This window comes from Somniosus microcephalus, chromosome 8 (assembly GCF_052327205.1).
Source record: "Somniosus microcephalus isolate GS21.2 chromosome 8, FLI_Smic_1.0, whole genome shotgun sequence".
NCBI classification, from domain to species: Eukaryota; Metazoa; Chordata; class Chondrichthyes; order Squaliformes; family Somniosidae; genus Somniosus; species Somniosus microcephalus.
The window spans coordinates 61,641,812-61,657,611 of record NC_140994.1 but is presented as its reverse complement, the minus strand read 5'-3'; the positions used below and the strand labels follow the sequence as shown (position 1 = coordinate 61,657,611).

Genomic DNA, 15,800 nt, shown 5'->3' with positions numbered 1-15,800 from the left:
AAGAGCTAGAGGAGCAAATTTGCAGGCAAGTTACAGAAAGATGCCAGAACTACAGAGTAGTGATAATGGGGGACTTCAATTCTCCTAATATAGACTGGGATAGTAATGGAGTCAAGGGCAAAGAAGGGGAGCAATTCTTGAAATGTGTACAAGAGAACTTTCTTGATCAGTGTGTTTCTAGCCCAACAAGGAAGGAAGCAGTGCTGGATCTAGTTCTGGGGAATGAGCTGGGGCAAGTGGAGCATGTTTCAGTGAGGGGAACAGTGATCATAATATCATGTTTAAAATAGTTATGGAAAAAAGTTATGGAAAAAAGCAAGTAACAATCAAGCGTAAAAATACTTAACTGGATGAGGGCTAACTTCAGCGAGTTAAAAAAGGATCTGGCCCAAATAGATTGGAAAAATTGATAGGCAAAACAGTAATTGAACAATGGGACCCCTACAAAGAGGAGATAGTTCGGGTACAAGTAGACACATTCCCATGAGGGGGAAAGGAAGGAGATCCAATATAGAGCTCCATGGATGACTATAGAAGTTAAAACAAACAGAAAAGGGATGCTTATGACAAAAGTAAGGTTGATAATACAGTAAAGAACCAAGCTGAATACAGAAAGTACAGAGGAGAACTAAAAAAGGAAATAAGAGGTACACGGAGCAAGTATGAGAATAGATTAGCGACTAACATAAAAGGGAACGCAAAAGTCTTTTATAAACATAAAAATAGTAAAAGAGTAGCCAAAGGAAGGGTGGGACCAATTAGGGACCAAAAAGATCATCTTGTGGAGGCAGAGGGCATGGCTGAGTACTAAATGAGTACTTTGCATCTGTCTTCACCGGAGAAGAGGATGTTGCCAACGTAGCAGAAAAGGAGGAGGTAGTAGTGACATTGGATAGGATAAAGATAGATCAAGAGGAGGTACTTAAAAGGTTGGCAGCGCTCAAAGTAAAAGTCATCCAGTCCAGATGGGATGCATCCTAGGTTACTGAAGGAAGTTAAGAGTGGAAATTGCAGAGGCTCTGGCCACAATCTTCCAATCCTCCTTAGATATGGGGGTGGTGCCAGAGGACTGAAGGATTGCAAATGTTACACCCCTGTTCAAACTCAGTGATTACAGGCCGGTCAGCCTAACGTCAGTGGTGGGGAGACTTTGAGAGACATTAATTCAGGACAAAATTAACTGGCACTTGGAAAATTATGGGCTAATAAATGAAAGTCAGCATGGATGTTAAAGGCAAATTCATGTGGTCTCCTCTACATTGGGGAGACCAAACGCAGATTGGGTGACCGCTTTGCGGAACACCTCCGTTCAGTCCGTAAGGGGGACCCCGAGCTTCCGGTTGCCTGTCACTTTAATTCACCACTCCATTCCCACTCAGACCTCACTGTACTCAGGCTCTTGCATTGTTCCACAGAAGCTCAACGTAAACTTGAGGAACAGCACCTCATCTTCCGATTAGGCACTTTACAGCCTTCCGGACTCAACATCGAGTTCAACAATTTCAGATCATAACCTCGGCCCCCATTACATTTTTGCTTATATTTTATCCACATCTTTGTTTTGGCCCTTTCCCCCCCACCCCCCTTTTTTTTTTTTCTCTCCCACATGGCAGCTGTCTCTCATTCTGCCAGAACATTTCACACCTAATCTAGAGCCGTCTTTTGTCTCCACTAGTCCTATCACCATCTCGTCTCGTTTTGAATACCTCTTAATGTCTCTTCACTTCTTATGTTCTCTCCTAGCCCTGCCTTTCGATCTATTTCATTTCCTTTCCAGTTTTGAAAAAGGGTTAGACCCGAAACGTCGACTCTATTTTCTCTCCATGGATAGTGGGCAGCACGGTGGCATAGTGGTTAGCACTGTTGCCTCACAGCGCCAGGGACCCGGGTTCAAATCCGGCCTCGGGTGACTGTGCAAACTCCACACACATTCTCCCCGTGTTTGCGTGGGTTTCCTCCGGGTGCTCCGGTTTCCTCCCACAGTCCAAAGATGTGCGGGTTAGGTTGATTGGCCATGATAAAAATTGGCCCTTAGTGTTAGGGGGGATTAAATACGTGGGGTTACGGGGATAGGGCTTGGGTGGGATGGCTGTCGGTGTAGGGACTGGGTGCTAGGGTTTGGATGATCAGCCATGATCTCGTTGAATGGCGGAGCAGGCTCGAAGGGCCGAATGGCCTACTCCTGCTCCTATCTTCTATGTTTCTATGTTGCCTGGCCTGCTGAGTTTTTCCAGCATTTTCTGTTATTTCGGATTTCCAGCATCTGCAGTATTTTGCTATCATCATGTGTGACTAACTTGGTTGAGTTCTTTGAAGTAACAGAGAGGGTTGATGTTGTGTATATGAACTTTCAAAAGGCATTTGATAAAGTACCACATAATAGACTAGTTAGCAAAGTTAAAGCCCATGGGATTAAAGGGACAGTGGCAACGTGGATATGAAATTGGTTAATGGACAGAAAGCAGAGAGTAGTGGTGAACGGTTGTTTTTCAGACTGGAGGAAAGTATAGTGATGTTTCTCAGGGGTCGGTATTAGGACCACTGCTTTTTTTTTGATATATATTAATACCTGGACTTGGGTATACAGGGCACAATTTCAAAGTTTGCAGACGACATGAAACTCGGAAATGTAGCAAACAAATGAGAAGGATAGATTTCAGGAAGACAGACAGACTGGTGAAATGGGCAGACACATGGCAGATGAAATTTAACGGAGAGAAGTGTGAAGTGATACATTTTGGTAGGAAGAATGAGGAGCGGCAATATAAACTAAATGGTACAATTTTTAAAGGGGGTGCAGGAACAGAGACCGGGGGTGTATGTACACAAATCTCTGAAGGTGGCAGGACAAGTTGAGAAGACTGTTTAAAATGCATATGGGATCCTTGGCTTTATTAATAGAGGTATAGAGTACAAAAGCAAGGAAGTTATGCTAAATCTTTATAAAACACTGGTTAGGCCTCAGCTGGAGTAGTGTGTTCAATTCTGGGTACCACACTTTAGGAAGAATGTGAAGGCCTTAAGAGAGGCTGCAGAGAAGAAGTTACTCCAATGATACCAGGGATGAGGGACTTCAGTTATGTGGAGAGACTGAAGAAGCTGGGGTTGTTCTCCTTAGAGCAGAGAAGATTAGGAGATTTGATAGGTGTTCAAGATCATGAAGGATTTTGATAGAGTAATTAAGGAGAAAAAGGCAGAAGAGTCAATAACCAGAGGATACAGATTTAAGGTGATAGGCAAAAGAACCAGAGGCAACATGAGGATTTTGTTTTTTATGCAGTAAGTTGTGATCTGGAATGCACTGCCTGAAATGGTGGTGGAAGCAGATTGAATACTAACTTTCAAAAGCGAACTGGATAAATACTTGAAGGGAAAACATTTTCAGCGCTATGGGGAAAGAGCAGGGGAGTGGGATTAATTGGAGAGTGCTTTCAAAGAGCTGGTACAGGCATGGCGGGCAAAATGGCCTCCTTCTATGCTGTATCAATCTATGATTCTAGGTGGAATTAGACAGTCTTTGTGATCGAGAGGATATGTAATCGGAAGATCAGCTTGAGGTCAAATAGGATGCTGGAAGTTGAAAATAGTCTAGTTGCGCCTGTGACAGAGGCTGGGAAGGGAAATGGAGCAATTGATAAAAGTAGTGAGTTTGTGGCAGTGGTGTATCTAGATGGCTTCAGTCCCTTCCAATGTTTAGCTGGATGTCAGACAAGCAGTCTGACAGCACAGAAGCAGTGGTGTGTTTGAGAGGTGTGGTGGAGAAGTAAAGCTGGGTGTCGTCAGTGTATACATGCCAGCCTTGGCTCAGACTGAGTCAGAAAGTTGGGAGTTCAAGTCTCACTCCAGAGACTTAAGCACATAAGTCAGGCACTTCAGTGCAGAACTAAGGGAAAGCTGTGAAGGTGCCCTATTTCAGTTGTGACATTGGCCCGGCTGCCTTCTCGGGGTGCAAATTCACTCGTGGCACTATTCAAAGAAGAGCAGGGCAGTTCTCCCGATTAATCCCTCGACCAACACCACTAAAACAAATTATCTGGTCATTTCTCTCATTGCGGTTTGTGGGACCTTGCTGTGCGCAAGTTGGCTGCCGCGCTTGCCTACATAACAATAGTGACTACGCTTCAAAAGTACTTCATTGGCTATAAAGCACTTTAGGGTGTGAAATGCACTACATAAATGCACATTCATTTACTCATTTATATGGTAGCTAACCCCATGTCTGTGGATAATTTTGCAAGGGGCAGCATATAGATGAGAGGGGATGGGGACAAAAATAGATCCTTGGAAAACTCTGGAGGTAACGGTGTGAGGGCTGGAAGAGAAGCCCTTGCTGGAGATGCTCTGGCTATGATAGGAGAGGTAAGAATGGAACTAACCAATGGAAGTTCCACTGATTTGGACAGCAGAGGAGAAGCGATGGAGGAGGATGGTGTGTTCGACCATATCAAAAGTTGCAGAGAGGTTGAGAAGGCATAATGCAGCACGGTTACAGTTACAGAGAATGTTGTTTGCGACTGGTTAAGGCTATTTTGGTGCTGTGGGAGAGCGGAAACTTCACTGGAGAGACTCAAACGGAGTTGCGGGAGAGATGAGCATGAATTTTGGAAGGTGACAATATATACATGCTCGTATATAGTATATCTATTATATATTAAAATGGTGTGTGGTTGCAACATTCTAATTGTATCGCACCTGTAGATGTCGCAGCCAAAACAATATAACGTGGCTTAAGTGGTAACCCACCTAATGTTACATGACTAATCAACTGATCTTAAGCCTATGTGGAATCTCAGTGGGATTCATAACTTAATCCACCAGGCGGCACCGCAGAAATCCTTACCTTGAAGAATGGCGGACATGTTGGCAAAGGAAAGTTTTCACAGGTTCCTTGAGACCCCAAAAAGTTGCCAGCACCAAAAAATCCAGGTATCACATTGTACAAGTTGGTCTCTCTAAGGGAAATATTAAGTAGTGCTGGAAAACCAAAACAGTCGACATACCATTCGACAGCTGCTTATGCACAGCTCTTCTGTCGACTAGCATTAAAGAGACTGGAAAAACACTCCAAAGTTCATCATACACTTACTCTGAGCCCAAGTGAGAGGGCGAACATGAGGCCGACCACTTTGAAGAAAACAATTTCAATATTTGGACTGATGTACTGGACAATGGAAGCCGGAGTGAATAAGCAAGCACATTCCGTGCTAGAAAAGGGATAGGTGCTTCGCTGCAGTAAAGGCGAACCGAATATTCCAAACCTTGATCACCCCCAGTCAATATGATTTTTGAGAAACAATCTTGAATTTTGAGCTAAAATTCACCACCAGCCCTCCCCCTGCCTCCCCCCTACCCAGAGTACTGGGGCTGGATTATAAAAAGGAAACTCAACCACCACCAAACCCCCTCTTCCCGTCCCACAGACTGGACATCGGAGCAGAAATATGTAACCCCATCCCCGCCCCACACGAAGCAGAGATTCTGACATTTAACCAAAAGTCCTCCATCAACAGAAATTCAAAGCTCAAAGCAACCCTGTCATCATGCAGGTATTCAGCCACAGAACCACAAACCTACATTAGCCTCAATCTACCCCCATAACGGAGCAGAAAAAACAAGGATTGGACTACAAACTCAATGAACCCGAACCCCCAGCACTGAGCATTGATATCGGAACTGAACTTCCCTAACTCACCGAGCAGAGAGAGTACGTTCCTCCTTCCCAGTACTGACCCCACCCCTTCATGGAGCAGAATATCGTGACCATAATGCAACCCCACACTGGACCTCCCCCTCAACTGAGCACATATAGTTCCACCACCCCTGCAGTTGCACCCCCTTCCACCCCAACCCTCGCCAAAATGATCACTATATTAGAAAGGAACTTCCAAAAGCCCAGCAATGAGCAGAAATACAGTAATTCCTCCCAGCCCATAACTGAGCAATACCTTGGTGTTTAACACTAAATCCAACCCCCCCCCCCACCCCCTCGCACCTCACGTGTGCACATCACCCATCAATTACGGATCGGAGTCTGAACTGTTCAGCTGAACTAACCCCCTACCCCTTTTGAACATTGTTTTGCTGATCAGAGCTCAGCTCCTCCCACCATCCCGCCCCCCCTATTAGCATTGCTAGGCTGATTGTAGCCAACCTCGGTAGGCCATTCAGCCCCTCGCGCCTGTTCCGCCATTTAATTAGACAATGGATGATCTGTATCTCAACTCCATTTACCCACCTTTGATCCATTCACTCTTGATACCCTTACCTAATAAAATTGTCAACTTCACACACACATATATATATCTCTCATATATGGATATATATAGCACATCTCATGATCATACATCATTTTGTGACTGGACATTTGGTAGAACTGGTTTAATTGCATGTTACTTAACCAAGAATATGCTTTAGTACTCGGGATTTAGAACAATAATCCCATTTAAAAAAAAATTACATTAGGCAGCATTAAACCCAGTCACTCATAGCAGAAGAAAAAGGAAGTTAAATCTAAGGGTTTATTTGAATCAAAATCTTTTGTTCAGCACATCACAACCAGTGGGCAGCACTTTTGTCATGGTTCACAGCATTATAATCCAGTAAAGCCGATATGGACACAGCAGCTTCTTAAAAAAAGATGAAGTAAACCAGTTAACAGGCAGCATCAATGACTGGTATTTTACCACTGGCTTCAGCATCACTCATCAAGGAAAAATAATCTCAAAGCCTTACTTGTCTGAGGTCGATGAATGCTAACTGCAGGGTGTCCCCTTGGAATCCTGGCACTGGCTCAGAGCTAGCAAACACTGGAAGCAAAGATTAAGGGGGAAAAAATTAACTCTGAGGCAGAACTATGGCAAATCTAAACAATTTTATGCAGCCTTCTTAAGCAAATGAACCATATTAACCTAGACTATAGATCAGCACAAATGAAGACCTAACATTTAATCCCCTGTTTATTTTTGCACGAAGAAACTTTTAAATTCAAATCAATTAAACCAATTCCTGTACTAAATTTGTAACATACAAATAAGTTAGACTTCGGCTAGGTGCTGTTTGATGACACTGAGCAAGCATTACAATATAATGTTTCTATGCAATCATGTGTGCAAATTTTACAAGTTGTGATAATGCTGCAGTAAGTGGGTTGACAAATTTTTCACCTCAATTTTTTGGTCCACAGGGTGAATGACTACAAAAGTATTTTGAGAAAATACCAATTCCATGGCTGTCAACATATTTTTTAAACATCTGCTTTGTTACAGCATCTGTTCAATAAAAATCCTACCTCTAGCCAAACGGCAATTAAAGACAGACAGTAGGGTGGGAACTAGCTTAACATGCAGACAACAGGTGGAATGCTCTAAGCACTACAATCTGTACTTAACTGGAATGTCTGTTCTTGCCATGTAAGACGTTTCTGATAATGGAATTTAATATGAGACAGTTTGAGAAGGCTGTTTAAATATGATTAAAAGAAAAAAGAAAGCTTGACCAATTGGAAATCCTACAATTAAAGGCTACCAGAACACTTTCCTTTCACACAATTACAATGCAGTCGAGCTGGTAAATAGAGCTATCCATCCTCACAAAAGCTATGGTATTAATTTAAAGAATACTGTCTATGCAACAAATATGCTTGTTATGCCATTTAGAAAGAAGAGTATTTGGTATTTTTATATTGCTTAAATCAGTTATTTTAAGTCACATGCAAATACGTTCATTTAAAAAAGATGACCCCCCCTACTGGATCTCACCCCACCCCCCCACATTCTTTTAAACAGCATCGCTCACATACCCCGGAGTGGACAGATATCAGGCCATGTTTGCTGGAAAGAGTCACAAGGAGGAACAGCCTCACAAGATATTTTGTGATGTTATGACGATAGCGATGCTCCCATATGACCGTGCTGACTTATGCACAATATACTGTACAAGGTGAGCTCTGCCCTGAAGCTTGGATTTGTTTTTGCCCCAAGGCCTTTCCTGAAAAAGACAGATCCATCATTTGCATTCCCTGCAAGGTCTGAGGGACAGCTGGGTGGAAGCGAGAGAGTGTGTGGAGGATGCCCCTTAGAAAAATTAAGACAACCCCAACAAAATAGGTAATCTTTCTTTCTTCTACAAATCAAATCCTCCACACTGCTGGAGGCTGACCAAGTAGTAATCAGAATGAAAAGAAAGGATTCCTTACAGGGGAAGAGGGACTCCAGCTGCCAGGACAGGCATGCCAAATGAAATGTCTCCCATTGCTGCTAAATCTAAACTAAGTTTGGTGACAGTATGTAGGCTATTCCATGTAGCTGTCTTCCATATACTATCCACAAAAACTGGTTTTAGGGACACCCAGGAAGTAGCTGTAGAATGGTTAGAATGGGCCTTTGGCTTTCCAGGCAGATAATAGCAATGCAGTATATATTTAATAAGCCATCTTACCAAGATTAGCGCACAGCTTGGTATGTTTGAAGTAAAAGGCTAGTGGCCTTTGGATGTCCATAGTGTTATGCTAATTTCTGAGGCAAATTAAAAAAATAGGGATCACAATTTCTTGACCCAAGTGAAACTGGGATACAACCTTCAGCAGGAAATTCAGATCTGTTCCAAGCGCTGCATGATCAGAATGTCAAATCAGTTAAAGCTAACTACTGTCAACTCAGAGACACTTCAGAGTCACAGGTGTTAAGAGGGTCAGAAGGAGGGGACACTAATCTACATAAAACCAGATTAACGTGCTAGTTTTGTACCAGAGAGTCCTATTTGGATTTATTTTCCAAACTGCCTTCTTGAACCAAGACCCCACAGGATGTTCTCCTAAATAACTGAAGCAAGGATAGCATGAAAGGCTGAGATGGCAGCTATATGAATACATATAAAGTTTGGGTTTCATATACATATCAATAAGATGCTGGTTATTTGTATCTAGAGGATGCATAAGATGATAATGTTGAAACTAAAACACGAGCTACAGCTGGGAAGATTGTGTACAGTTTTGGGCATCCCATTGTAGGAAGGATATAAAAGCAATGATAAGGGTCAGCACAGAATGACTAGGACGTTATCAGAAATGAAGGGTTGCATTTTGGAGAGAGTTGACAAGTTAGGGTATCAAGGATTTAAGAGATTATGAAGGATTATTATAAATCAAGTAGTGATGGATTGTTCCACTGATTATCATCTTACCAATGAGAGGGCACAAATTTAAGATCATCACCAAAAGAATTAAAGGGGAGGTTGGAAAAAGAGTCTTTACAGAGGGTGGTTATGTGAAATTCTCTGCAAAAACTGTAAGAGTCACAAATTCTTTAAAAGGGCAATACTGTAGATAGTTTCTTGGAAAAAGGAAATAATAAAGGGTATGAGGAGAGAGCAGAAAAGTAAGATTGGGCAGAGAAAAACAACTGCACACATTTGAGGAGTTGAATGGCCAGTTTCTGTGCTGTAACATTCTATGATTTTATTCAACAATAGATGTTACACCACAGGGAAGAGAATCAATGCTGTTAGAGGACCACCTCATAAATTTCTTCTATTTAAGTTCTGTGCTGATTAGATGGCTTTCAGTAAGAAACTACTGATAACAGTAGCTTTTGGTCTAATAGTCATATCCTTTCAACAGCCAGATCATCAACCAGAAGCCTAATGGATTTATATCTATAATCTGACCTGGCAGTTGAGAAGGTCCTTCATGTAAGGGAGGGAGATTGAATAGGCACAGCTCAGTGCAAAGATGCTAATTAGGCACTACCAGAACATTACCACTTCCTATGCTCTGATGTTTTAGAATACCCTGGGTGTACCAAATAACGGAAATGTGCAAAAAAAATTTGTTCCCAGGAAACGTAAAGACCATCTGGCCTGCATGCTGACTTCACCTCGGTACTCAAGTAGAAAGACCGGATCTGTGAATAGTCCAGGATGCAAGGTGGTCAATCAATGGGTAACCTCATCCCGAATATGTTCTGGACTACCTTGGTACAGTTTAAGGCATTGGTTGTTGCATTGTCCATCTCAGCTAGATGTTGTGCCAAGTGTCAACCTGTGATTCAGGTACCAATAAGTAAGTAGGGTTCAGACTTCACAGAGATAACGAGGTAGTCCTGTCTTTTTGTCAATATATTTGATGACCATTATGTTGCTTGTCCAGAGTTTTTGGGCTCGATATACCACTTGCAATTCACACTCAATGATATGGCAGATGAACTCATCTGTAGTCCATCTGCTGTCAGGCCATTTGTCCTGTAGGTGAGCCCCACATCAAGGAGATGTCAGTCACTAGTATCAGTTGAAGCGGTGGGGTGGCTATAAACAATTCAACCAAAAACCATACTGCTCCTGGGACCACCAGCTCAGGTACAAAGCCATAGCTTGGTCTCGTTCCACTGTTTGGAGCAATAGCAATCTGTAAGATGATTGCTGATGAAATAAATTGAACTGTAGAGAGCTCATGAAGAGTCAAGTATTTGAAGCGAGGAATCTATGAAAATCACATCTTGTTTTGGCCTCAATACAAGATTTCTTGCAGTTGATAAAGAAACCAAGACCCTAGTATATAGTGAGTACCTCTTGGATGGCTGTCCAAGAGGTCTCTCGAAAAGGAGTTCCAAGTATGGATAAACACAGAAGCACTACATCATGACATGTGCTGCAACAATGGATAGGCATTTTGTGAAGATCCGAGGGGTTGAAGATAGGTTGAATGGCAATTCCTTGCAATAGTATGTGTCACCCTCAAAACTGTGTCTGAGATACCTTTGAAGCAACTGCCAAATGGTGGTGTGAAATTGAGGATTCTTCAAATCTACTGCAACCAACCAACCAGTCTCCTGGACATACAGTTTGGACAATGAGACAGTTTTATCATCTTGAACATTTCTTGTGAAAGAAGCTGTTCAGCACTCAAAAGATCGAAAATGGGAAAGCATCCTCAACTTTCTGAACACCACAAAATATGAGTAAAACCTTTCCCTTTCCTAATGTTGTTGAACTTGCATGATTACTTCATACAACAGAAGGCACCATCTCAGCCACCAGTATATTCATTAGGCCAAAAGCCTCCAGATGATCAAATTGAATCATACAAAATTGCAATGGTTTTCTTTAAAAATGCAGAGATTACACCCTACTGATGGTTTAATGAACCCAAACATATGGTGTGATCCACTGTCACATTGCCATAAAGTTTGTTAAGTAGCTGCTCACCCAGTTTCGTGATGTCTGAGAAAAAGGAGTAATTGGTGGCCACATCTTTACCGTTCCATCATTCCCAAAACTATTGCTACACCCATAAACTGCCTTTCCAACATTAAGATCTGGATGAGCCAAAGTTTACTCCAGCTTAATGTTGGCAAAGCTGAGACCACCCTCTTCGGCTGTCACCAGCACCAGAGTACCTCTGGTTTTAACTTAGGGTGTTGCCAGAACTACTTTTTTCCAGCTCCTTAGATTTCTCATTTCTAACTACCTTTCACTCCTCCAGTGTTAAAACCCTAATTCACATCTTTACTACCTCAGGATTCTACTTTTCTAATGTTCTTTTAAGTGGTCTCCCCGCCATCACTCTTCACAATTATAACCTATTCGGAATGGCACGGTCCATGTCCACACTTGCCCTGCCCAAGCTCCACCATCTCTGAATGAACCAGGGTTTCGGTACCCATCCTACCTTTTTCTTTTATTCTTTTCCCTTCCACTCAGTGTCCATTGGTTTTTCTATATCTTTTCAAGTGCTTTGAGACATCTTTCTATATGTGAGCAGTGTTATGGAAATGTAAACTGTTGTTTTGAGCTGGACTTGGGTCTGCAAGGTGTTTGCAGCAAGAATTAAGTGGGGTCCAGGCTGGGTTCTGGTGTCTTGTTCTATGATGGAAGACTCTTCCCTTAGTGTCAGTGCAGGAATGATCCAGAAGTTCTGTAGCTGCTGTTTATAGCCATCTTCCAGTCAAAAAAGTTTGCAAAAAAGGGCAAACTGCTGCAGTTGCTGAGGAAATGCTAACAACTGCTGTCAGACAAACGGACAGCATACGATTCATTAGGCAATGACCATGCTCTTATGTCTAATGTATCAGTGCAGCCTGCTGATGCATCAAAGCAATCTAGAAGTGCTCTTGTACCAGGGATAATGACAAATTGTCAGGAGGACCCATCATGGAGGCTGGGAAGGGGGCATCTGTGAAGCATAACCCACGTGGTCCTCAATAGTGAGGTAGTAACCTTCGTGGAAAAGACTTCCTATTATTCAACTGGCCTCTCACCTTCCCTGGGGTGGATGATGAGGTCACTGACGGTGTTCAGGAATTGAAGGAGATGGGTGCAGAATAAATTGGAGGCAATATAGACACATGGAAAACTAGTGAGGAACTGCTTGCCAATCCACTGTGGAACTCGCCTTCAAAGTAAGTGACAGTCAACGGGATGCATCTGTGAAGCATAACCTCATGCCTCATTAGGCAGTGCATTTACACCAAAATACTGCTGGTACTACCAAAAACAATGACAACAGGCTATGTTGGAGCAGGGAAGAGTTCACATGCTCACATTAACAGTGCTTTAGGGAGTCCATTTCTTCCACAGCAATTGCTGTTGACTCTCCTCTCTGCCGCTGGCTGGTGCAAAAGAGGGACGCTTTCTTCTTCTAGGAAGTGCCTCAGTACTGGCTGGTACTAGGGGATTCCTGATGCTGCCAACTGAAATCAAGAAGTCGTGTCAAAATATGGTCTCAGCCAACTCATACTGATCTGATCTGCACCAACAGGAAAGCAACAGGGACGAAGGGCTCAGCGTCAGTCAGCACTGAAGCGGACGTCTTACTGGTGTTGGATGGTATAGACTGTATAGCCCAGACCTGGCTAGAGTGAACGACCTGAATAGACTGACCAAAGAGGCTATGCAGATGAGACTGCGGGACCCCATTTTCCCAAAGCATAAAAGAATACTTTCTCCAAGGTTGATTCTTTGAAAAACGTGGAAATAAAACATTACAATGTAAAAGTTAAAAAAGATTAAAATAATAATGAGAAACAGATTTCTGAAACTGGATATTTTCAGTAACCAAAACAGAATTACAAATGAATGAGATGATAGGCACAGTTAAGGCACCATACAAAACGCCACACATGACTTTAGAAGAAAAGAATTAAAATATGACATGCAGAAAACAAGGAAGGAAGGAAGGAAAGAATATAGATTGCAGACTGTACAGCTGAAGTAGGTTGATAATGGTATTCCCATTCCAGGTTAAGCACTCCAAGTTTTGATCCAGGAGGGGGCCCAAGCTACTCCCCCATTCGCAAAAGCTTCATCTATCTCCAATGCCTGATACTTGGATACACTTGTCTCCTTTCCAGACACTGTCAGTTTGAAGATACAGCCCTGTCATGAACATCAGTGGATGTGGTCACTGGAGGTATAAGCGCCTAGTTCACTGAGGCACAGTGGCACTTGGCAGACATTAGTGCCCAGAGTGACAGAATTACCTTGGTGAATTAGATTGACTGATCATTAATTGGTTCAGTCAAAATATTAAAGCCTTTGGACAGATAGGCAGGGATCACCAAGTCACAGGGCATCATAATGGACTCATGTAACAATTTGAACTGAAACTCTAATGATTGTCTGTCCTCAGTGGAGACAGTATGGGTGACGTACTTCAGGAGCACTTCATCTGACACAGGCCTGAAGCCTTTCTGTACTTTCTCCGATACAATAGAAGGGATAGATAAGCAACCAATGCTGATGGACATTGAAGACCTCCACAGAGGGTGACACAAGGTGCAGAAAGTGGAAGTCACATGGGTTCTGGCTAAAACATTTCAGCAGACTTACCTCAAACATGGTACGTGAAGGACAACAAAGAAATAAATAAGAATAGAAAATGATAGATATGCACAGCAGAGCCATCAGTATCTGTAAAGAGAAAAGATGGATTAAGGTTTTAAGTGTGAGATATTTCATCAGAACCCCTTGCAACAAAGGATCTACACACCAAACATTAATCCATCTTTTCTCTTTGCAAAGGTTGACAGGGCTGCTGTGTTTCCAGTATTTTCTGTTTTTATTTCAGTTTCCAGCATTCTTTCATCACAAAGGATTAAGCAGGGTAATTTATCAGTCAGATAATTGTTCTATTAAATTGCATTTATTACACTGTTTTGGATCAACGTTCAGAAGTCTATTTCTTGCAAAAGCAAATTTCTGTTTTAGAAATTCTGACTACCAAGAGGAATTAGCCATTCTAATTTACTATTATGTCTCTTCCATTAATTTTGAATTGAAATAGGTGTACAGCCCTTTTTAAACCACAGCAAAATAAGTAGTCTACTCACAAAGGCAACTCTCTCCCAATGCATTTAAATCATGTGCTAGGCAAATCGATAAACTCAGTCTATGACATTCCATTTTCTTCCTACTGCCAAAGACATGGTCTGTCCTCTTTCTTTTTGTCCATTTTGGTTGTTGTGCGCCAATTACTTATCTTTTTATTATGTACTGTTTTTATGAGCAACATTTCCTTGGAAATCTGTGTTCTGCAGTATCATTCCACAGAGTTTGTTGCTGCCCACAGGGATGGTACCAGGAACACAATGTAGGACTGGGAACAAATGCCACCTCCCATGGTGTAAAAATGTGTGGCTAAGTGGATTTTCCACAGCACAGTAGCATTGCTGAGGAACCTGTGACTGAGTCCTGTATTGCAGAGTAAATATTGAAATCTTATTTGTTTAAAAAAACATATTTGAGTTGACCATTAACAAATGAAACTTTTGTGAATAAGCTGAACTGAAAACTAGATTTGAGAGTTAAAAAAAATGTATTTCTGGGGAAAAAACACTTATTTTGTTTAAGCTTCTGCATTTGGTATTGACTTATGGAATAACTCTGTTTACAAAAAGGTGGCAGGATTTGAATCTAGCTGACATTTAAACATAACATGACTTTCAGTAGATACCATTCCTCTTGTGCAAGTTAAACCCTTAAGCACATTTATCAATTACTGTAAAGGAAGCTACCTGCCATTGGTGAGTTATTTGCACATACAGGGTGCTAATGGAAATGTCACTGTTGTGACCATTAATCCTGAAAATGTCATACACAAAGACTGGAGGAGGGCGATAAGTTGAAACATAAATCACAGGCAGCACAGTGACGTCTGGAATGTACATCTGACAGTAGCCACAAATGCACAACAAAGTAAGCTTCAACTATTTACTGTCCTAGTAGTAATACTCCAAATTTCAGTCAATTTGTCCATACACAAATTACGACAAAATTACTTTAAGCAGAATTCACTGGATTTAAATCCAACAACTTTTCCAATAAACTTTGTACTTATTTTGTAAGATATCTTTCAACATATTAAATGCAGCAATGTAGTTTACTTTTTAAAAATTCTATTAATGCAGAAACATTCTATTCATTTATGCATATTGAAAACATTTGCTTTCATCAAAAAGCCTGCTGGTCATACACAACTATAAACATGCAAACTACTTTAGGTTCACTGTTTACTTAAAAGCACGATGTACCCCCTGACTTATATTTCAGGTTCAGTTTCCCCAGCCCCCACAAAGAGTCCCCGCTCCCGACTCCCTACTCCATGGGTGCCCATTGTCCTTCGGTACCCTACTGTAGCACCTGCTCTTCAGTCATGAGCTTACAGCAAGTGTCACCAGGCTTTCTGACCATGAGGGAGGATGACAAAGAATGGGAAGGGGGTGAAAATCACAGCCAAGCCTGATCCTGCCCTGATACCCACACAGGCACATTTCCAGCAGAGGTCGAAGGAACCCAGGCCAATTCTCCTA

At 42.0% G+C, this 15,800-nt stretch overlaps 1 protein-coding gene across 12 annotated transcripts in view; it reads right to left on the bottom strand.

Moving 5' to 3' along the window:
- The window catches only part of LOC147113556 (exocyst complex component 6-like), a 202,311-nt gene that overhangs the window by 44,052 nt on the left and 142,459 nt on the right, over nt 1-15,800 (bottom strand). For all 12 annotated transcript variants that reach the window (XR_015079227.1, XM_085994795.1, XM_085994784.1 and 9 more), the window contains one exon: nt 6,733-6,806. Coding sequence is in view for 11 of the 12 variants with exons in the window: in XM_085994795.1 (XP_085850921.1) it covers nt 6,733-6,806 (74 nt within the window). In the remaining variant the exon portion in view is untranslated. The remainder of the gene's footprint in view (nt 1-6,732; nt 6,807-15,800) is intronic.